Raw genomic sequence first — 23,564 nt, forward strand, 5'->3', positions numbered from 1 at the left:
ATGTTCCTAGTGCTTCAATAAAACCTTGGAGACACACAGGGCAGGCCTGAGATCCTGTGATTTGAGGACACGCTGTCAACTCTTAATCCGAAAATTACACTGGGAAGCCAGACTGCCTTGGCCAACTCTGAAGTGGCGCAGGCCCACGCTGTGGTGGCCAGGTGAGAGTAGGGTGCGGCAGGCAGGCCAGACAGCTCAAAGCGAGGACCCTCCTTTCCCGCATCCTTATCAAGGTCACAGGGTCCAACACAACCCCTCAAGCAAACCGGTGTATCAGTCGGAACGGAAGAGCAGGCGAAGCCCTAGCTCTGCCTCACCGAACTGTTTCCCCCAGACCCAACAGCTGCAGGTGGTCTCCCCGCCTCTTCTTCCAGACGGCAAAGTCAGCTGCGTTCGGCCGAAAAAGTGCATCGCCTAGGCTCGGAGCGCGGCTGCTGGGCCCTCGAATTATCCCCGTCGGGCCAGGGGACCAGGCAGCAGGGCGAGGGAAGCAGGAGCGCAGCACTTAGGAGCGGCTCTGCGAGGCCCGGCAGAGCGCGGGACCCTCTGAACTCGCGGTCCTGCCCCAGACCCAAAGGTATGGCGGAGGTGGAAGGACACCGGTGCAAAGGGGCGCTCCCGGTGCTCGCAGCACTCCGGGAGACCGACTTCTCGCTGCCGGTTAGCCCCACTTAAGCTGCGCCTGCCCGGTGCGGAGTCCCACCTTGCCACCCGCCACCCCGCGACCTCATAAACAACTTCTGGAACTGCGAAGGGAGGCGGGGCGGGCGGGCCGCGGCGGAGCCGGGAGCGCGGGGGCAGGGGGCGGGCCGGGGTCAGGGCAGAGGCTGCGGCCGCGCCTCCCCATTGGCCGGGACGCAGTGGGCTGCCCGGGCGCGCGGCGCTGCGCGGGCGGGGTGGGCGGGGGCGGGGCCTGCCGGCGCACGCCCGCCCCCGCCCCCCCTGCGCCCGCGTCCGCGCCCCCAGCGCCCTCCCCCGCGCGGCCGTAGGAGTTTTTAAAGTGGGCGGGCGGCCGCGGGAGCCGGACATTCGAGAGCGGTCCGCGACACAGTCCCTGCACCCAACACAGCTCTAGCCTGAGGAGGCTGTACAATCCTCGGCAGTGTCCTGAGACTGTACGGTCATCTCCGCGTACGCGCCTGCCGGGCCTGGACTCTTCCGACTCCCATCGTTGCAGCCACTTTTTCTTCTCTCTCTCTTTTCTTTTCTTTCTTTCTTTTTTTTTTTTTTTTTTTTTTTTTTTTTTTTTTTTTTGAAAACCCAGAAAAGTGACTCTTCTTCGTGGGAAAAAGGAACTTCGGTCCCGCTCTCTCTGCCCTCTTTTTGGATTTGACAGCCTCCTCCCACTCCTTTTCCCGACCCCGCCTCCCTGTGCAGGTTCCTCCCAGTCACCTTTCTCCACCCTCCTCCCCCGCACCTACCCAGCCTCCCGCAAACTTCCACCTGACCGTGCGGGGCGCCCGGAACCTGTGAGCACCTGGGACCTTTAACACCGGCCCCGGCCGCGAGGAGTTGACGAGGGCCACAGCGAAGGCGGCGCCTGCAATCCCTACCGGCCACGGAGCCCAGGTGTCCGGCGTCTCAGAGCACCACGGCGACAATGACAACTGACAAGGAGAAGAAAAGGTAAGCAGGTGTCCGAGCCGGCGAGGGACCTGGTTGGAGCGGGATGGCCAGGCTGCGCGGGGTCGGCACGACCAAGAGCCGCTAGGAGAGAAGTGCGGAGAGGTCTTTGAGGCCCGAGGATCGGTTTGGAGGGGTTTGAGAGGGAGAGCAGGTGCCCCGTCCCTGGACGCGGACTCGGGGCTGCGGCTTCGCAGGGGAGGGTTCTGTGTCCCGAAGGAATCACGAATCTGAGCGCGCGACGAAGCCAGGAGGCCCAGGGAGATGGCCCTGGAGGTCGGAGGGGCTCTGGGGCGCAGAACCTTCCCAGATCGCCGCCGCTCCAGCCCCCGCACCGAACTCATGTGGCCAGCATGTTGAAATGTTTCTGGGTTGACTCGACTTAGGTCAACTTTCGACCTTCTCAGGTCTTGCATGTGGGGCACCATCCACTCGTCTTCTTTTCCTTCGGACCCCTCGGGTTCTTGCAAGTGAGCTATTTTCGTACTGCGCCCCAAACTAGCCAGGGGCCGGAAGCGAAGCGCGGCTCTGGGACGCGCCCCCGCGGAAGGGCCAGTACGCAGCAAAGGGCCCCCCCAACTCTGGGTTTACAGACCTTATTGAAGCCTGGAGAAACGCCCTTACTGGTCCCGCACCTTGACTCCGGAGGGGAGTGGGTGGTGGGCCAGGTTGCTTCGCGGGGGGCAGGTGTGTTGGTGTGCGAGGAGGGAATGGCGACACCGGGTGACCCCGGCAGGTCCTGGTGTCTCTCCCTCAAGAGGACAGAGAAGGGCAGCCACGATCTGCGCGTCTGCCCTCGTTAGCTTCTCGGCTCTGGGTGAGAGGCAACTCCGGCCAACTCTCACTGCTTTCCCGCCCCCTCCCAGCCGCTCCCCGCCTGGCCCTCTCCGGGCGGGGGTGGGAGCGCGCGGCGCGGCCGCACGGCGTGGGCACGGCCTCGCCTCCAGCAATGGAGCGAGGCCGGCCGCCTAGACCCCAACTGCTCAGGGTCTCCTCCTCTGGGGCTGCCCGGTGGGCTGGCGCTTTCAGCCCTGCCCTCGGCGGCGGCTTGGCGGGGCTGGGTTTCGAGGGAACCGAATCGAACTTGTTGTGGCCAGAGCCGGGTCAGATAAGCTGCAGGGCTGCGGGGCGGTGGTACGGAGATGGGGGAACGGAGCCGCGAAGGGAGGGGGTGACTGACCCCGAACCGAGGCCCGGGAGAGCTCAGTTCCGGGATTGATTTGCTCTTGTTCTGACTTCCACTGTGGGACCTGCGCCAGAAACAGTGCATCTTTCGGTCAAGCGGCGGTTCCCACCTCGAGGCACCGATAAGGATTTGATAACCGGGAGCGAATCGCGCGCGTTCTGGCAGGGCGCCCGGGCCGGCGCTCCCGGATCGCCGGGGGAGGGGACTGAGCCTGGCTCCCGCGTCACTGTGGCGCCCCCCCGGCCTGACACGGGTGAGGGAGCGTGGGCCCGGCCACGCTGGGTCCCCAGGGCCCGCAGCTTCTCTGGGGTCCTGTGTCTTTTGACGGCGGCAAAGCAAGAGACCTTAAGATCTCTTAAGACGTATTTTGTAAAACCAACACAGCCTGCATCGTCATGATGCCAATGCTAACGACTGAACAACCAAAAAACGAGGTTGTAGTCCGCTCTTATGAGCGCGCTCTGGGCTCCGGAGCCGGCGAGGGATCTTATGGTAGGTACATTTTACAACTGTGATGCCTATCGGGGAAGGTCGCAATCGCGGAGGTGGGGCCTGATGGTAATCTTGACAGATGTGTGAAGTGTCAGTTTCTCCCCGCGGCTCAGCGCCTGGGTCCTTGTGTTATGTATTTTAATAATTGCAAGAAACTTGGGAGTAGGGGAAATAATTACTTCGATAAGCCTGGCTGTATTACCTCCTTGGTTAGAGATGGAGAGAGCTGGAATAGGAGAAGGAAAGAAAGTGGATAAACAGACTCCAATTAACTCTCCTGAACGGCGGCGGGTGTGAGAACTGCTGTGGGGATAGCGTGCAAAGTCGCCTTGAAGGCCCCCTTGGGGCTGAGGAGCAGAGCTGGTGACAGAGCCCAGTGTGTCTAACCTCTGTGGCTTGCTTTGATTTTTGCGTACCAGACTGGCAGCATACACAGCATGCCCCTCACCTTCCAGATCCCCAGGAGGACTTGTCCAATTCCTGTTGGGTTGTTTTGAGATCTATTTACTTTTCCTGCCCGACTCTGTTTGTTCACTGCAGGCTCCTTGCGGGACCAAGGTGTAATTAAAGCATGTGAACCAATACATTGAAAGATACTGTCTTAGTTAAATCTAAGTGTCTGTCCTTAGCTTTCCATACGTGCCTCACAAGTGATGCCTGCCCAGGGGGCTCTCAGGATGATGATTCTGAACATGGATTCTTAAGATTTTGTAATCTTCTGGTTCAACAGAACCATTTCTTACCCCAAATTCAAGAGGCACAGAACTTTTCCAATGTTCCTTCTAACAACAGCCCTTCAAGAAGTGGGCGGGATTATTTTGTTCCAAAAACGTTTATGCTTCCATGGATATGTTAATGTTTAATAGTAAAGAGTTTGCTTTCTAAAGGTTGGCTGGCTGGCCTCCAGAATGGGTATCAAAGTGCGCTTTTTGGGTGGTAGTGGGCATTCCCATTGATTTCAGAGGTCAGAAACCGAAGTTTGGTAAGGGTACTGCACTCACCTTTCTGTATCGGTCTATCTTGAGCAAGTGGGGGTCTCATTAGTTAAGGTTCCTGATTCTCTGAAGAGCTAGAAAGTGTCTCACCTCCTGATAAAACCATTCCTGAGTCCCTTCCCTGGGAGAGAAGAGTTTGGAAATCCTTAGCGATGTGGGGATTTGGAGAGTGGTTCAGGTAAATGTAAATGAGATCTTTGGATAATCAGGGAGCAAAGTCTACCCCAAAGCCAGACCCAGCTCAGAGCACCTTTCTGGAATGCATAGGTCACTTAGTGCAGGGCCAGTAGTGGAACGGAGTTGGAGACATCTGGACCAGAAATTTTCAAACTACCTCCCCATCCCCCTGCCGGCTGGAGTTAGTTGTTCTCTGCTAAAATAAACGCAAAGCCCATCTTTTCCCAATTCTGATGGGGATATTATTGCTAGGCACTTTTTCTCAATTTATTTCCTATAAATATTTCTTTATCATTTGATTATCTCTGTCCACTGCATGACCATGCAGAGATGATACGGAGTTGGTTTAACACATTAGGTTCAGGCATTTAAAATTTAATTCATACAGCTTTCACAAAGTTCAAAAAGAATGGTGTGGCTCAGGTTTTTTTCAGTGTCACTGAAGAGGGGCTTAATGATCATTTTATGAGGGGTCATGGAAATCATCTAGTACTGAGGCCCAGAGAAGTTAAGTGACTTTTCCAGTCACAAGGAAAGTTAGTGCTGGTAAGAATCAGAACCCTGGTTCATTACTTTCATTAATGATGTATTTTCCTATTGTTGACCAAATAGTATCCCCTGCCCTGAAATGCCTCTAAACAGTGAGGATGATTTCCAAGGGATTACAGTACCCTCTCCCCCACCCCCGCCAAATCACTGAACCTTGTAGAAAGGAGACTTGTTCTTCTAGATAATTATAAGAGACTCCAAGCTGCAGCAGGAGCAGTTCTGTTTGCTTTTTGCAAAATAGGAAGCCTGGTTCCATTGTCTATAAACTTGAGGAAGTATGAATTCAGTTGTTTTAGTGCTCTCCCTTTATTTCACTTAGAAGAAAATTTACTTATATGTGGACCTCATTAAACAAAACCAGTACAAGGACTGTTCCACAGTAGGGCAGATTGCATTGTGAAGTAGTGAGCCCCCTGTCAGGAGACACATTCAAGCAGCTACTAGATTGATTCCTGTATGGAGTTGGTAGTACTAAAGTGTTTAATTCACTTGGAATGTAAATCAGTCACTCTGTGTGTACACATGTGTGTGTGTGCACACGTGTGTGCCTGTGTAGGGTGATCCTCAACTTTGTAGGAATTTATTCTATACAATGTTTACAGAAAGAAGGAACCAATTAGATAATGCTTAGTGCTCCAGGATTTTAGCCCCATACATTTGAAAATACTTGCCATCATTACTTGTCTCAAGATTTAGGCTTTTTCACTTTTTAAGAAACCTATCCAGTCCTATTTGCTTTTATTGGCTTTTCCCCAGTTCTGTCTCCTACCAACATGACTTTTCCTTTTCATTTTAGCCTAATGAATCTTCCCTTTTGCTTTCAGTACTGCCCATCACTGATAGTTCATCACCGATAGTTCACCTGGTCGGGTGTTTGCCAATATTGTGAAGTTACCAATGTTGGCTCACCAGAGCCCTCCCTGCCCCCCCGCCACCCTCCCCCCCCTCCACCACCCCGGACCATGATGTCATCTCTCCTGATGGAAACCGGCTCTGCTGTTCACACCATGATGTAAATCCCTAAGACAACAAACGAGTGTTGGACACCCGTACCTGGAGAAAATGCTAAACAAGAGACTAAGAAATAGGGGATATGGTCCTTCAAGTTGTTTAGTTTGATTGGTGGGGGGAGGAGGACACATAAGGAGGTTTACCTAAAAATATAGTTAGGTAGCAGCTTACATGTAACTTTTTGGTTGAGATCAAATCTTTTGAAGCCAAAGAAAAGAAGCTCATAACCATACACATAAGCACGCAGTTATTGAAAGGTATTGTGTGGGTTTGTGGGTGGGAGAGTTGGTTCATAGTTTTTCGTGGAATCGTACAGGCAGACGCTGATCACCAGCATGGAGACTGACTCTGGTAGGGTCAAACGGGGGTAGTCCGTGTTGGGGGTAATGAGAGTAAAGAGAAAATGGAGGATTCAGGAGTATTTCCTGTTGTATACTTCCATACTATGGACACAAAGGCCCCTAAGATGTGTGTTTGCTGTTCTTTAGAACTTTTGGATGAGGGGCATGGGAAGGGGTCTCTAGCAGGGCCCTGGGAGTGATGGGGATAGAGGTTGTGGTCCCTCTCCCTCTGAGGATAACAGTGTAGACAGCTGTGACTTCAAGAAGGCCAAGAAGACAGAGGGAGCTTCTTTTTTTTTTTAATGTTTATTTCTGAGAGACAGAGACACAGAGCACAATTGGGGGAGGAACAGAGAGAGGGAGACACAGAATCCAAAGCAGGCTCCAGGCTCTGAGCTGTCAGCACAGAGTCCGATGTGGGGCTCGAACCCACAAACGGAGAGATCATGACCTGAGCTGAAGTCAGACTCCTAACCGACTGAGCCACCCAGGTGCTCCTTGAGAGAGAGGGAACTTCTTAACATGGGCTTTGTGAGTAGGCTTCAGGGGATGGTCTATGAGCTTCTGAAATTGGGTGCAAGATACTATGTATATATGCCTTCCCCCCCCCCCGCCCCCGCCCCAGGATGAAAGTCTGTTCAGCTCTCAATAGCCTTTAAAAGGTTCTAGGATCTGAAAAAGGCAAGCCCTTGTTCTTCAGTGTCTGATTCGGTGACTGCCTTCCATTTCAGGATCTTTCTGTTCACGTCCCAGACAGTTCCTACATTTACTGCCAGTGTCTCTCCCCGGTTGCAAATGGGAGAGAGCTTTGGTATGTGTATCTAGTAGAGATTTTGTGGTGCACCTTAACCTTACCTGTACCTGGCTGTCCTGTGTATCCAGCTACATGTCTGCTTTCGGTGATGGAAGGAAGGGGAGCTGAGTGTGCGGCACAGGGTTAGCTCTGGTGTGATTCATTTTCTTAATGCTTCTTAAAACACCCGTGAAAATGTGTCCTCACATTTTCCATCATCCTCAAACAGTTATTTGGAGGCCCTTTTATGTAGTAAGAATGTGTGTCCTTAACAGAAATCATATATGCAGTAGGACAAAACCATAAAACCTGAACATTTTAGTCTTATTAGGGCAGGCTCTGTTCTCAGAACTGTACATGGATTAACTCTTTTAATCCTCCGATCAGCCCCGTTAAATAAGCCCTGTTATCCCCATTTCACCGATGGGAAAGCTGAAGTGTAGGAAGGTAACTGCCAGAGGTCACATGGGTGGGAGTGGGATTTGAACTGGGCAGATAATCTCCAGAGTCTATATTCTGAACTGGGGCTCCATTTCCCCTTACCTTTTCGAAGCTATCTAATACCATGCCTGATACGTGGTAAGTACTCTCTAGATGATAACTGCTTTTGCTGCTGTATTTATAATTATTACAATTACTTTTTTGTGACTCATCGCTGGATTGAACCTCATACACAGACAGGGATTGAAGATCTGAAGGGTAGACGTGGAAGTCCTGGAAATTCTTACTTTTCGTGCGTTTTCCTCAGCTCTGATAGGAGGTGGTTCTCTACTGCCCCCAACAAGTTCAAAGCTTTCCACCTCCCACCCTTAACTGGTGGCAAGACTTCAATAATTACTTTAGCCTTCAGACCCCATTGTGCAGAAGAACCTGTTAGAAGTTTTCCTCTGTGGCTTCTGAAGAACCATCTCCAAATCAAGATGCACAAGACTTCCTCTGGCTCTTTTGATCTTTTGAAACTGCGAGGACAGGAAGGAAAGAATGGATGGGGGGAATAAAGAATAGCTATGACCGTTGCAATAATAATACATTGCGTTTTTCTAGAGCCCTTTCTCTGAGGAGCCCTGAGCTTTTTCGCAGCCGTCACACCATTGGCTTCTGTACTGTGGGCCTAGACGGGTTTCTTGAGTTTTCGTCATGCTGTAAACTATAAGTGCACCAACACATACCATCACACAGAGAGAAGCAAATCCTAGTGGCAGTTGCACATCACCGTATGTGTGGTAGGTCATGCGTGGGTGTGTGCTACTCACAGCATCTATGATTTTCAAGCAGAGTCTGGGTGTAATTTGTTGCCAGTTGTCTGGTATTGAAAGCCACAGACTGGTCTGCAAGTAAGTCAGGAAGAGTGGTGGGGCCCTTTGAGATCTCCGGAGCCAAGGAGGCAGGTGCAGAATGGGTCAGAACGTCATCTATTTCTAGGTGGCCTTTCTCTTTTTTTCTAGTTTCTCTAGAAATACTGGTTTGTTTGACTGCCTTGGGCCCTTCCCAGGGGCCACTTGTACATCAGCAACACTGATTACGTGGCATGACCACCAGAGGCTTCACGTGTTCCCAGGAGGCACACATTTCCCCCTTAATTTGGAAAAATTCTTCAGTTTTAAAGTTACAAGTAACTTCTGTGCAAGATAATGACTCTGAGAAGCAGTTTCTTTTCTCACATGGGAAGGTATTTCAGAAAGGGTGGTTCATGAGTAAGGAAAAGGACCCCGTTAAAAATGTGTATTGATCTGCCACACACCCATCTGGCATTTTCCCAATTCTACAAAGCCGTGAAATGGATTGTTAGAACTCTCTTCTTATATTCCTCTGGTGACTTCCCCTTTCCATGGCACCCTCCGATTAAAAAAAAAAAAAAAAAAAAGTCAAACCTGAGAGGTTCTAGGAATCTTGGCAGATTAGTGATTTTATTGGGTTAGGCTGTGTAGGAAAACACATGAGTGGGAAAATGACTCCACTGTGCTATACTCATGCTGCTGCTACTGGAGGGTAGTCCCCACCCCCAGGTTCGCTTCCTGCAACTGCTGGGGGTACAGCCAATATTATAGTTTCTGTAGGAGCTTGTCAACTCTGTGACAACTTTAGTTGACTCTCTCGGTCTTATTTTCAGTCTGAGGCTCCTTTCTCTTGTGGAGAGTCAGTCTCCACAAGACTCCATAAGACTCCATAAGACTCCATAAGACTCCATAAGAGTCAGTCTTATGCTATGCATAAGAGATCCATGGGTTCTATCTGAGACTGTTCAGAAGCATTTTGTAAATCCTTTAAAATACGTCAGTTAAAGTATATGGTTATTTTTGGTGGTAATCATTTAAGTCACTGTGCTGTATTGTCTAGCCACGCAGTACTCTTTCTCTGTGTCTTGATGTTGTATTAACAAATACATGTATTTTACTTGTGATACAAAATTTTCAAAAAAAAATTTTTTTCATATTGTAACCACGTTGTATATAATATTGGTCCTGACTGCCCCTGGGTTGGGGGCAAGGGGAAGGAAGGGCAAAACATTATCCTAACTTTGTACTTGGGAAATTGAGCTGCTAACAGGAGCAAACCACGCTGTCTGCAGTGAAATCTACCACTCGGTCCAGGTGCCCTTGGTGAGGCTAGACCCCTAAGGCTCCTGCTATAAGGTAATAAAGAGTCAAGAGCACAAAAGGGGTGACTCAAATTTAAGTGGTAACTGTTCTCATTACTAATGAGTAATTATAGCAAATATTTACAGGCCTCCTTCCTACCTTTACGACTTCCTGTTGCTGAAGCACTTTGGAGTGTTGAGAAAGATTGTCCTGGAAAAATACGTCATACACAGTTGCAGGAAAGAGTGGCTTTAAGCACACACGAAAAAATCGGTTGCTTGGCTCTGTTCACCGAGATTCCACATGGAAACAACAAAATTATGCTCATGAGGAGCTGTTTGAGGATCCATTCCTAGGAACTTTAAAACAAATTTTAAAAAATCAATTCTGGGTGATCAAATATATGGGGAAATGGGACACCAGATGTTTTTGCGGATTATTCTAGAAATGAAACGACTTTGCAAAGAAAAGTTTTTGAGTTCAAGCACAGGTCATTCGGTAAATACTATTTTATGAACGCGATCTCTACAGTATATTTCTGAATGAAAACAGTCATCATAATGGAGTAAATCAGGATTTATAAAATATGCCATGTGGGGATTTCAGGGAGCAAGAAGAATATCATCCACTTAATAAAGATTCCGGAGTAAATCCTGATAATGCTCATTTCCTATACACTTGGTTTAGAGAGCACTTCACTGCAATTTTTCTCTTCAGTGTCTGTAAACCACTGTACCCTTGTATTTCTCTCCCATGTTTCCAAGAGTCCTCAGATCCTATTTTAGAATGGCAGCTTTCACTCCAGCACTGGCTAAGGTTGATGAAGCTAATTTTGGTGCCCAGGGTAAAGGGAGAGAGAAGTCCTCTGCAGAGCCAAAAGGGCTTTCTGGTGCCTCGGTTTGGAGCAGCATGGTGTTGCCAGACACACCACATTTCACCTTTAGAACCTTTATTTGTGTGCTTGCACAACAAATGTTTACCCAGATATTAAGATAAGAAAAGTATGAAGGTCACATTTTGCCAGGGACAGGCGCTTCTATAAATGTAACCATATCACTGTGCGGCAGGAGTCTGTCTTTTATTCTAAACCAGGGACTTAGGGGAATTAATGGTGGGTGGGGCATGGGAACCAGGCCCTTCTTGGTTTTTTGGCTTCCTTGCCTTTACTCAGCATGTCCTTGCTCAGCTGATGTGCCCCTCCCATTAGGCGAGGCCCTTTGGGGTGGTCAAGAAGTCAGAGGAAATTGTAGTCCACTGTGGGGCCCCACTCTCTGGCGTCTTATGGTGTTCCATGGAAGTTGGTGCCCCATGCATTTACCTGATATCTGACTGGCTGGGAAGCAGCCTGGCTACTAAAATAGCTTTCCTAGCCTCCCATCAGAGGTTTGCATGGTGCTGATACCGCCCCTGTTTTAGGCAGGGTTGTCACGTCCTCAGAGCACAGAGAGTCTTCAGGGTGGGAAAAGGGTTTCTTTTGTCGTAGATTGGACTGTTTCTCCTAAAGATCTCGAAGGATTGGCTTGCGTAGAGTCTGAAAGAAGACCTGGATCATTGGCCTAATTTCCTTCCCAAGGGCAGCCTACACGGCAGTGGAAGGGACCCCATCCCAGCTCTCTCCCCCCAACCACCATCACCCAACATGCCTTCTGAGCTCCAGCTATGCAGACCTCCACCTCCCCGTGCCCTAGTGACTTGTTTACCTCATGTCACAGGCTCCTTCCCACCTGGATTCCCTCACCCTAGTACTGCTATCTTGGATGCTCTTTCTACTCAAATATCCGCCACTTTCCTAGTGCAAGCCCAAGTTCTCCGGCTCCAGCAAAGCCTGCTGTAGTAATTCCCATGCTCGTACCGCACCCCCCTCCACCGCACTGTAGCTCTTCCTTATGTTTACTAAAGAGGCTGCCTGATTCTGTTTCCTTGTTATCTAATGACATTTCATGTATTCTCGTCCTTCCAACTAGATTGTGTGTTGCTTAAGGGCCAGGGTGTCTAAATTTTCTGCTGTGTTCTGTAATATTTTCCATATTTTGAGTCCCTAAAATCACACTTAACTTTCAAAAATCATAGAATTGCTTGGTTGTTGGCCCTTGGGTCACTTGGAAAGCCCTCCTCTTGGGCCCTCCTTTTCTCAGTCATGTAGATTTGAGCCCTGGACTCATTTTCCTTTAAAAAGAACGAAAAAGGAAAAGAAAAACTTGGGGGAACCACATGCAGGTCTTGTTGATACCTGATTTTACATCAAATGCAAACCTCAGGCTAGAACTATGTCAACACTTCACTTCAGGAGCACCCAATACACCAAGGCAAGTGCGAGCCAAACAATAAAGTACTCCAGCTTAGCGTCAGTGTTTAAAAGGCCAGATGGGAAAGTGTGTGCAGAAGGAAACACAACTCTCAGTTCAGAAGAGTCACCTCCCCTGAGGTACCTTCCCCGATCAGCAGCACATTGGTTACCCCTGTATTTATATGGTTTTCCGTCTGTATTTTATTTGTATGAGGCTTTCACACCTTGCTTTTGAGTGTGCGTGTGCATGTGTGTGTCTGTCTCTGAAAACATGTAGGTAGTAAGGCCTTCATGAGCAGGGACCAATCATCTTTTTCTTTTTGTTTTTTTTTGTTTTTTTTTGTTTTTTTTTTGTTTTTGTTTTTGCATTACACTTGTGATTTTACTCAGGTTTGATTTTTAAAAATGTGGCGGGGAGAGAGCCCGTAGGAAAGGGTGAAGCTAATGGAGGCAGGGCCCTCCCAAGTGCCTGAGGAGGAGGCAGGTCCCCTCCCCTCTGTCCTCTTCTTTCCCCAACTAAAGGGATTTGGGGAGAGACTTAGGGGAGGGATCTGGTGCCCAGTCTGTTGGGTGGTGCTTGGGGTAAAGGGCCATGGGGAGCAAGGGGCAGTCACCTTTCTCTTTCTTCCCATAGCACCCAGAACAGAAGCCCACATTTGGGTGCCCAGTAGTTCTTTGTAGACTCAGTAATTCTGTGACCGGAATTTTGGGTGCTTAGTTACAGAGTGTTGGAGACACAGGGAGAAACCTTTGCTCAGATCAACTTTCCCATTCTCCTTGGTCACCCACCATGCATGTGGTGAGGTCTGTGTGTAAACATTTATGGTCACCTACCACATTCAGGTGGCATGCCATGCAGTGAGGTCCATTAGATGGACCTGTACTCAGGGGAATTACAGTCTAGTGTTGGTGTTAAAGAATCCCTAAAATTGTCTGTTTAACACATTGCAAGATGGTTATGTTGATGGGGACCCTAGGCCCCTTTTTAAGATTTACAATCTTGTTTGGTAGTTGAAACTAGCTCAGATAAAAGACTGACCGAACAGTGGAATATTGGTAGTAATTAAATGAGTGTGAATAAGGGTAAATAGGTCTTGTGTGTTGCGAATAGTTAGGAAGGGAGATGGTTAGCATTTATTAGAGGGCCATTTAACAGAGGAGCCTTAAGATCTGGGTCTTGAACATTGGGTAGAACTTGGGTAGGCATGTGGGTATGGGACATTCCAGCTGGAGCGAACAGCTTAAGTTAAGGGAGGAGGCAGGAATAAACAAGGTGTGCATGTCAGGGCTGGTGCGCTGGCTCCTTGCACAGCTGAATCCAGAGCACTGTTAACGGACAGGAGGTGAGGACCAGGCCTGGGCCGCTATAGAGAAGTTTGGGAACAGTCCGTCCTGAGTTATCTTGTGATAGAATCGTTGGACTGCCTTGGGGCCACAGGAGCAGCCCACGTCTCTCTTGAGAATTAGTGGGACAGGAGAGAGCTGCTCAGGGCACCTCTTTTATCTTCCAACCAGGAGCCTGGCTCTCGTGTGAACCCGGCAGGATGGCTGGATGAGGCTGTGGTTGTTCTCCGTAGGAATGACTTCCAAGACTGAAAAGTCCCCCCATATTGCTTAGGAAATCGGTCATTTGCCAGTGTATCCAAATCACACTGGAACATATATATAAATATATATAGGACTATACCATCACTCAGGGGCATAAATACCTCCCGTTGTACCAAACAGGAGCTCAAAGGGGTCAGCTTACCATATGCTACAATAGTTTCCTTCAGGCTCTGAGGGAGGGTGCAATGACCCTTACCCTGTGTTCTCGTTTTTGGTGGTAAAGTCTTTGTCCCCTTCAATTTGATCAAGTCTGTCACTCTGTCCCTTCTTGCTCTTTCTCATTCCAGATTCTAGGGCTTTGAGTCTGATTATTGTAAAGTCCCTTCAACACACCACTACTTATAGGAAGAGACACCACCAAATCCAAGTCAGACCAGCCCTCTTGCCAGTCTCTACCCATTAATAGCATTTCTTGTGCAGAGAACTGCAGCCAAGCAGTTCCTTGACCTTTGTCTTTCCTGTTGTGTGCCTACACCACTCCCTAAAGCCTGAGCTCTGATGTTCTTGGGCAGATGCTGCCAGAAGAGAAAGAAAAGGCATTATCTTTCTGGAGTCACCTGGTGGCTGAAATTTTTGCGCTCCCCCAGCAGGTGTAACCTTTCCCCTGGAGGTATTTAGAAGCACTAGAGGTCATGGTTGGACACTTGTGAGCAGAGAGTTGACCAGAGATCCCAAATCACTGGAGAGGATCCCACACCAAGGACCAGCAGAGTCACCTCAGCGCATGCTGTCCAATGGCACCTTGAGGGAGCCTGTAGCTCCTGAATGCTCTTGGCTTGGGATTTAATCTCATCATGACAACCGCATGTCTTCATCTCTTATTCCTTTTCTATCCCTTCAGTAATCAATAAATGGTTGTGAAACTGGGAAACTGCTACCCAGCGCTGGCATAATAGCTTTATTCAGCGGTGTGCTCAGTAATCATGTCTGTACCTACTCTGTGCAGGCTGCTGAACCTTGGGCCTGAACCGAAGGAAGGGCCTCTGGAGGCAGGTGGAAGGAGGCTTCCTCATCTGGGACTGCAGGTGACAGACAGCTGCAGAGCCCTGTGCAGCCCAGATATAGGGTTGTCTGGGGCCATGGGCAGTCCCCAGGAAGTTGCCTTTGGGGCATCCTAAGAACCCCCGTTGGCCGGAAAGTGGTGTTTACTTGAATCTGGCTAGGCCTAGAAGCTTGAGTTTGGCGTCTACTTAACCTCAGCTCCAGGTAGGCCTTTGGGAGGAAAAGAAGGTGTCCTAACCAAGATAATTTGTGACTACACCACTGGGGTCTAAAACCTGTGAACATAGTGTATCCATTCCTTTGTGTTTTTTCTCTTTTCCCTTCCTTTCCAAAGTAAAAATTCCTTTTGAAAAATTTCAATGTTGCCTCTGCAGAACTCCTGGCAAACTGTTCTCCCCACCTAGGTCAGTGAGGACAGGGGACCCGGGCACTCTTGGTGATGGTGGGGTCACCACAGCCTCTGGCCAACTTCGGGCCTTGGGAAAGCCTAGTGACCAGAGAATGCTGGCAGAAAGGAGTCTGAGCTCACTATGAACATTGATCCCGTCTTTTCCAAGCCATTCATTCGAGCACCTTTGAAACTATTTCAATAGATTAGCATAAGCCTTGTGATTCTGGGCCACCTGTATCTCCTTGTATGGATTCAGATTTTATAAGGGTTATGACGACAGCTGTAATTCTCCTTGAGTTAGATCTTCTGGGCCACAGCAAGGTACATGTTTATTTTGGAAAGGGACAAACTTTCACCCACTTGAGTTTCTTTGCCTCCAAAATTAGCGTCAGGGAATGACCACAAGAGTTCCATATTTCTTTTTTTTTTTTTTAAGTGTTTGTTTGTTTGGAGAGAGTGCAGGGGAGGGGCAGAGAGAGAGAGAGAGAGAGAGAGAGAGAGGGAGAGAGAATCCAAGCAGGCTCCAAGCTGTCAGTGCAGAGCCTAATGTGGGACTCTATCTCACAGTTCATTAGATCACGACCCGACCTGAGCCAAAACCAAGAGTCGGACCCTTAACTGACTGAGCCACCCAGGTGTCCCAAGAATTCCATATTTCTTAGCCGTTGTGTTGCCAAACAGATTGTAAATGCTCCAGGGCCACCTTCATTTGTTTTGTGTCCCTGGCAGGACTTGCCTCCACGTGCAGGTCAGGGGAGCTCTCAACAGTCTCAAGGAATCTGAAAGACTGTTCTAGATTCCTTTCTGACTTGTGTGATCGAAAACCAGTAATTTAACCTCTCTGAATGTTTCTCACTCCTAGATGGGGATTAGACACACTAACTGCTTTCTATGAGTGCTGTCATGAGGTTGAAATGAGCTAGAGTTTCAATAAAACCACTTATGTTAAAAGTATATTACACTTTAAAAATCATTTCTGCAGCCATTATCTCCCTACAAAGATCTTTGAAAGTATAAAGTGCAGACGTTAAGGCATCATTACTAACAAGCACAGCAGTGTAATTATTCAGCACATCGTTACCTTTTGGTAACTAATAACTGGTAACATGGTTACCTGTTGACTGCAGTTGGAAGGGAGTCTCAGGAGAATCTAAAAGAAGATGCTTTTCAGGATTATGGGCTCCTGCCAATAGTGATTTCAGGGCATGAGTTATATTTTTCCCATACTCTGAGACGTGAGGAAATCTGATAACACCAAGAGACCAAGAAACCTTCCAGGACTCCCGAACAATGGTGTGACTTGGGACGTGTCCCTTTCCATGCCTGGCCTGTGTCCCCTCACCTGTGGAGACAGAGCATCCATGCTGGCTACCATCCTGTTATGAGTGGGAATTTCCCTTTGACTTGGCACCCCAGATCTCATGATCTAAAGGGCTGTATCCACATCACATCTGCTCAGGACCCACCTGATGCTTTGCATCTTACAAGCAAGACCTAATCGTGGGCTCTTGAAGGGACAGGGTGCCTGGTCCAAGGTCTTTAAAATAAAGGTCAGGCAACTTACTGGAAGATCCAGATATGGGGGGACATACACTGCCTAGATGATACCTGGGCCTCTGGGTGTTACTAGAAGTGGGAAGAGGCTTTGGGTGGGAGGACCCTGGCTCTGCCACACGGTGACCATGATACTTGGCCTCAGATCTGCAGCATTCCTGATATCTCTTGTGCCTGAACCTGCCCTTCCTGCAGCCCCGTGCCCAGGCCAGCCAGCTGACTAGGGTCTGAGGTCTCAGCTTAAGTATCACCTCCTTGGGAAGCCTTTCCTGACCTCCCTCAGTTAATTTCCATCCCTCTGTCCCTGTTCTATTTTTTTTTTAACAATACTTCCACATGCTGTTATTTTTTTATTTTTTATTTATTTATTTATTTTTTTGTCTGCCTGTTACCTGTTGTTCTCCTCTAGTTTTAATATCCTGGAGCACAGGGACTGTGCTGACTTGCTCAACATCATATCCTTAGCATTTGGGAAAGTGCCAGGCACATATTAGATGCTTCTTAAATAATTGCTAAGTAAAATAATTAAGCTAGGATTGCTGGGTCTTTGTCCTCAACTCTGCACTTTTGTTTCTTACATTCATTTGGTGCTTAATTTTTTCCCCCAAAGCTCATGATATAGATTAAAGTAGTTGTCATTCTCATGTGGCATAAAAATGTGATCACAAAAAATGTTGGAGCCCGTGTTAACAAACCCCCAGGCCCAGCCTCTTTTTACTGATTTTGTGTTGTGATGATGTTATTGTTTGCCCTATTTGGCAATGTTTACACCGGAGGAGTAGTGGCCATTGTGTGTTGGTGGTGTCTGGAAATATACAACAGAGTCCCAGGAGACTTCCAGTGTTGCTCCTTACCACAATTGGCAATTGTCAGGCCAGGGGCAGTGACTGGGTTGGTGTCGTTCCCTATGTGGCTGGTTTTGCATGTTGGAATACCATTGCCTGCTCCTGACAGAGGCAAAGGGGAGTGGGAGTCCTAGGACCACAGCCGCATTTCTGCCTGGGTCTGTCTACCCCACCACCCACATCTTGTCCCCCTCTGCTTGGGAAAGGTCCTGTTTGGGTAACTAGTGGAATTTCTGTGGTCTGGTGAAGAGGAAAGAGGCATGCTAACTGGCCGAGTGACCTCTGGGCCTCAGTGTCTCCACCTTTAAAATGGGCCAGTAGGGGGCAACCAGACACAAAGATGCCTTTTAGGGTTCTAATTCCATTGTGAAGTGCCGTCCAAGTGGAGCCTGGTTTCCAGGTGCTTCCTTAGGGAAGGAGGATGGGCGTTAAAGGTGATCAGTGGGTGCCTGGAGGAAGCCTCTCCAATTTCCCTGAACTGCTCCCCGCCCAAGAGGAGGTTCAAGTGGACAGGGGCAGAGACTTGGCAGTCGCTGTTGGGCATGGCGTGATGCCAGAAAGAAGGGCTGGATCCACTTCCACAGTAGCAGCAGGACCTCCCTTAAGTAGGAAGGGGTGAGCTGTGACACAATGTGCACTGCCCAGTGGTTTCTACAGAGGGAACAGCCGTGTGTTATCAGGAGGGGCAGTGGCTCATCTCCTAATGCCAGAGAAGTAGGGGGTAGGCTGCTGGGGTGAGTGAGAGCACCCTTAACTAAGAGACCGGCTCCCAACTGCCACAACCATGCTGCAGTCAGTCATGGACTCCCTTGGAGCCTCAGATTCCACATCTGTTACATGGCTGCTATTATCTCTGCCTGGGCTGAGAAAATAGAAACTGCTGCAAGAGAGGGTGTTATTACTGCCACGACCCCCCTATATACAGGAATAGGTATATGTGCATGTGTGTGTGTGTGTGTGTGTGTGTGTGTGTGTGTGTGTGTGTAAATGAACATAACTGGGGTCCTCAGGCTTGATATTGCCATGAGATGAGGGACACAAGCCACCTGAAAGTATTGATCTGAGGCAGTGAGCAGGAGGCCCGAGTCAGGAAGCCGATGGCCTTGAGAGGAACAGGCTCAAACATTACTGAATGGAATCATGTTGTACTGGGGGGGGGGGGGGGGGGGAGGGGAGCACGCTGTGGGACAGAGGTGAGTCACCGTGCGTGAGTGTTGGGGAGTCACCTTGAACTTGGGCCAAAAAAGTAGAAATATTGGGATGTGGGTTTATCTGCCTTTAATCAGGTACATCAAGTTCTGGATGGCGGCCCACTGGCCGGAGACCTGAGGTGGACGGCTCTCCCTTGCCGCCCTGGGAAGGCTCTCCGCTGGCTTCAGCACCACTGAGCAAAGTCCGCATGTTCACTGGAGTTCACACAGACTCCTTGCCAGGCCTGCCCAGAATCCTGTCTCCTCTGACTTCCTGTGCTCTTGCATAATATTTCCTTGCTTCTTGAATGGCTGCCCCCAGCGCAAGGGGCAGCTCAGTGACGCTGCTGGATGGAGAGCAGGATATGGAGGGAGGATGGGGATGTGTAAACATCACCCAGGAGTGCCCTGGGCCCTGTGAGTCAAAGGCAGGAGGGATAGTGCTCCCCATATTGGCTGGTGAGAGATGATAGCATAAGGGGAGTTGGGGAGACTGTGCAAGAATGTTCATGTACACACACACACACACACACACACACACACACACACACAGCAGTCCCTATAAATTGTCTCTCCTGTAAGATTATTTTTAAAGTGGCTAAGTTTTTTTATCATTAAAAGTATGCATGGGGCGCCTGGGTGGCGCAGTCGGTTAAGCGTCCGACTTCAGCCAGGTCACGATCTCGCGGTCCGTGAGTTCGAGCCCCGCGTCAGGCTCTGGGCTGATGGCTCGGAGCCTGGAGCCTGTTTCCGATTCTGTGTCTCCCTCTCTCTCTGCCCCTCCCCCGTTCATGCTCTGTCTCTCTCTGTCCCAAAAATAAATAAAAAAAAAAAAAAAAAAAAAAAAAAAATAAAAGTATGCATTTTCCTATAAAAAGTCATAATATGCGAGGACCTCAGGATTAAAAATCAGCAAAATTTTACCACCCAGAGATAACACTGTTAACATTTTCTTGCTCATACTTCTTTATATTAAATATAGATACGTAATTATAGAATACTATTATATCTTGTGAAAACTGCACTTTCTATACAGCAATATATCAGAGTTATCTCTTAGCTATCATGGTACATAGATTTAATAAGTAGCTGTATTACATCCCACTTACAGATGTATCATAATGCAACCCCTGTTCATTAACGTGTCTGGGCTCAGAAAACAAGCTATAACCAGCCCAAACATTATTCTCAAACCTGAAAAGCAGCATCTCTTCCATGTTCCCGACCAGTGTATTAGTTCTGGTATCCCAGAAATAACTACAAATTAAAAGGTGCTTCCCCCCCCCCCACCCATGTAAGCTTTTCTCTAGGCTTAGAATAATACACATGATTGCATAGAGAAGGCTGAGGCCATAGGGCTGTCAGGACTGGGCTTGGTCTCACTTTGGATAAGATGATCTCCCAGTGTGGCCCATGTATCTGCTTTGAGCAAGGAGCCACTAGTTGGGAGAACAAGTTTTTCTTCAGTGGTGTTCCTGTGCCTGAGATTTCAAATAAGCCCCATTTAAAATTTTAATTGGTTATTGCCCTTCTGAAATTTTGTGATACAATCCATATCTTGTAAAAGGCGCCCTTTCTTCTTCACACAATAGTGTGTTCCTGATACTGGAAACTTTAATGTGTGTAAAGTATCATTTGGGTATGTCACAGTTAGAAGATTTTTTTTTTAATTAGCTGATATAAATGGTATCAATACAAAGTTTCTGTCCCATCCCTGAAAGCTATGTGTTTTTAAGGGTTATGATGAGCTATTTTTCTTCCTTTGCTGATGGTGGCTGGAAGTGTGACATAGATTTAGTCCACTTTGACATAAAAATGGCTCCTGTTCATTTAGGAGCCTGGTGTCTACAGCATTTGCTTATTTTCTTTGAATGACTTTAAACTGGTCTGGCTATTTCTTTGATTTCATCAGGAGTTTTAGCGTGAGACTGGGGTTCATTACTCGTGGTTGGAAATTGCTTGTTAGGTTTACTCTTGAGTCAAAGACAAATTGTTTCCTAGAGCTTTCTGTTTCAGATTCTTCTTCAAAATCTGAACCTTCTGAAATGTGACAATGCTAGTCAATTGAAACACATTTATTTAAAACCTCTCAGGCATTATTTAAAAAAAAATTGCAATCAAAATTAGCACCAATAAAATCCAAGTATCTTACCCCATTTCGTTTATAGTTGTCTGCTCTCTGGGCAAATAATCTATTACAACAAATTTGTGTAATCCTGGTTTCTCCTTCAGTTTATTCCCTCTGGACTCCTTTTTCTAGAACTACTGGCAAAATGGTTATTACATCAGATTCCCTGACTGTACTCCTGAGGAATTAGGGTGGGGGTCAGAGATAGAGGAAATAACTATATTGCCTGCCTTACAGCGTTTTCAGTATGTAGACATGCAGCTGGTCAATTTTGTCATTGCTCTTTTTCTCGGTCATTTACCTGATTTTGGTGGGGTCTTTGCCACGTGGGCACATCTCGGAAGTGAGGAGGGACAACAAGACTGAATCGGTCCTCAGAACTATGAAGCGGGACTTTGTTGAAATTGATACTTCTGTACAATGAACATGGAGCAGCTGTTGGCATGGCAACCTCTACGTGGAAAAGTGCACGCTGCTTGCAGATGACTTTTGCAGTACTCAGTGTTAATCTGATAAATGGCTTTTTTAATAGTAGTTTGTGGGCTAATGGAAAGGTCGAAGCAAACCTTCATTAACGGGAAGAAGGATGGGGATTTTGAAGCTACCGAGCGAACACACTGGAGAGCCACAGCCAAATCTCCGTTTTCAGCTGAGTGTCTCTTTTTCACATCAGATATGCTCAGAGCTTGGCAAGCTGAAGTAAATTGGGAACACTGTCTTGAAAAGGTGTAGCTGTCATTATCATTTTAGATTTCAAACATGGAGATGTTTGGGAGTCCTTTTTGTTCAAGACATTTACTTTGAGACTTAAGACTACAAGGTTGCCATTGTGGTGTCTTTTTCCTTAGGTGATGGTGGTGGGATGAGGGTGGTTAACGACTCTCTTTTTATTGTGGCAAAAAATATATAACATAAAATTTACCATTTTAACCATTTTTTAAGTGTACAGTTCATTGGCATTAAGCACATCCACACTGTTTTGCAGCCGTCACCACCATCCATCTCAAGAACTTCATCTTCCCAAATTGAAAAGTCTACATCCATTCAAAAATAACTTCCCATTCCTTCCTCCCCCAGGCCCATAGTAACTGCTACTCTATCTTGTCTGTGAATTTGACTCCTCTAGGTGCCTCATGTAAGTGGAATCATACAATATTTGCCCTTTTCTGTCTGGCTTATTTCACTTACCATAATGTGTCCAAGTTTCATTCATGTTGTAGCACATGTCAAAATTGCATTCCTATTGAAAAGTGAATAATATTCCATTGTGTGCCTATACTGCATTCTGTTTATTCTTCATAAATGGGCATTTGGGTTGTTTCCACCTTTGACTATTGTGAATAATGCTGCTAGGAACACGGGTCTACAAATACCTGTTTGAGTCCCTAGGAGTGGACTTGCTGGATCATATGGTAATTCTATGTTTAAATTTTTGAGGAACCACCACATGTTTTCCACAGCCCCTGCACCATTGTACATTCCCACCAAGAGTGTACAAGGGCTCCAATTTCTCCACATCCTCGCCAGCACTTGCCCTTCTCTGGTTTTTTGTTTTTGGTAAAAGCCATCCTAGCAGGTATGAAAAGGTATTTCATTGTGGTTCTAATTTGTACTTCCCTAACAATTAGCAGTTTATTTGTCTTTGTGCATATGTTGGCCTATGCGCGATGGCCTGTGTGGCAGTGGAAATCACGGCCTCGTTGTTTATATCTGTGAGGTGAACGGGACTCTCTGTGTGGTGATCCTCGTTGGAGTAGGAGGTGGTGGAAGGGAGGGAGGCACCGTGTGATTATTGCACAGGCATGTCAGTAGACCACCTACCTATTCTCAAAGCCTGCACTGTGGAGCAAGTGAAACTGTGTTAAACTGGAGACCTTTGGGACTGAAGGAATGGCGGTTCTTTGGAGGAGATTTAACAAAGGCAAGCCCTCTGTGGGCTGGATCTACCCGCTGTAATCCTTCCTGCTTTAGCATGGTGTATAGGCATAAGTGTCTCTCTTCCCTGAGAATAATCATTGTTAGCACTGGCTACAGAAGCATGAGCCCATCTTCTTTCCTCTCCTTGGGGAGGAAGTCTCCCAGATGACTTACCAAGGGGGTTAGAATTGAGCACCCGTGGTTAAGCCTGGTACTTTGCTGGTCACTTTGTAGCAGATGAAAAACATGACTTCTGTCCTTAAAATAAGTTACTCTAGGACTTATAACTTAAGGACTCATACGACTCTTTATAACAGGGGTTCTAAACTTTAGTGTGCATCAGAACCAGAATTCACAATCTTGGGCCTCATCCCCAGAGTTCCTGATTCAGGATCTGGGGTGGAGCCTGAGAATTTGTCTTTCTAACAAGTTCCCAGGTGATGCTGCTGCTGGTGGTCTGGGGACCACACTTTGAGAGCCAGTACTTTATATCAACCCTGTGAAATAGATATTATTTCCATTTATAGAAGAGGAGCTGAGTTGTAGAGAGGCAAAATGACTTGCCCCGGGTCACCTAGAGTGCCAGAAGCCCAGATTTGAAGGTGTGGCCCTCACTCCAAAGCCTCTGTTGTTTCCGTTGAATCAGCAGTGGCAGGTACACAGCCTTTGAGCATCTCTCATCCAGTCCACCCCCAGGACAAGCAGTATTAACCAAGCATAGCATATCTGAGCACAGACATGGCCTTGGGCTCCTTCACACACTGCTCCCCACAACCATACCTACCCATCAGTGGGAGCCAAAATAAGTTATACCTATACCTAAAATAGAGACATTACCAAAAAGTGGTCTGTTAACATCTGACGAGCCCTAGCCTGAGCTCCAGTCCCCACTGCTT

General features: G+C 47.9%; 1 protein-coding gene across 1 annotated transcript in view; it reads left to right on the forward strand.

Annotated features, from left to right (window-relative positions):
- Positions 1–1,001: 1,001 nt before the first annotated feature.
- Positions 1,002–23,564, forward strand: part of EPAS1 (endothelial PAS domain protein 1) — an 84,402-nt gene continuing 61,839 nt past the window's right edge. Inside the window, exon 1 of the mRNA XM_007097858.2 lies at positions 1,002–1,626. Within this exon, the coding sequence (XP_007097920.2) occupies positions 1,601–1,626 (26 nt within the window). The 5' untranslated portion in view covers positions 1,002–1,600. The remainder of the gene's footprint in view (positions 1,627–23,564) is intronic.

This window comes from Panthera tigris, chromosome A3, assembly GCF_018350195.1.
Source record: "Panthera tigris isolate Pti1 chromosome A3, P.tigris_Pti1_mat1.1, whole genome shotgun sequence".
NCBI lineage: Eukaryota > Metazoa > Chordata > Mammalia > Carnivora > Felidae > Panthera > Panthera tigris.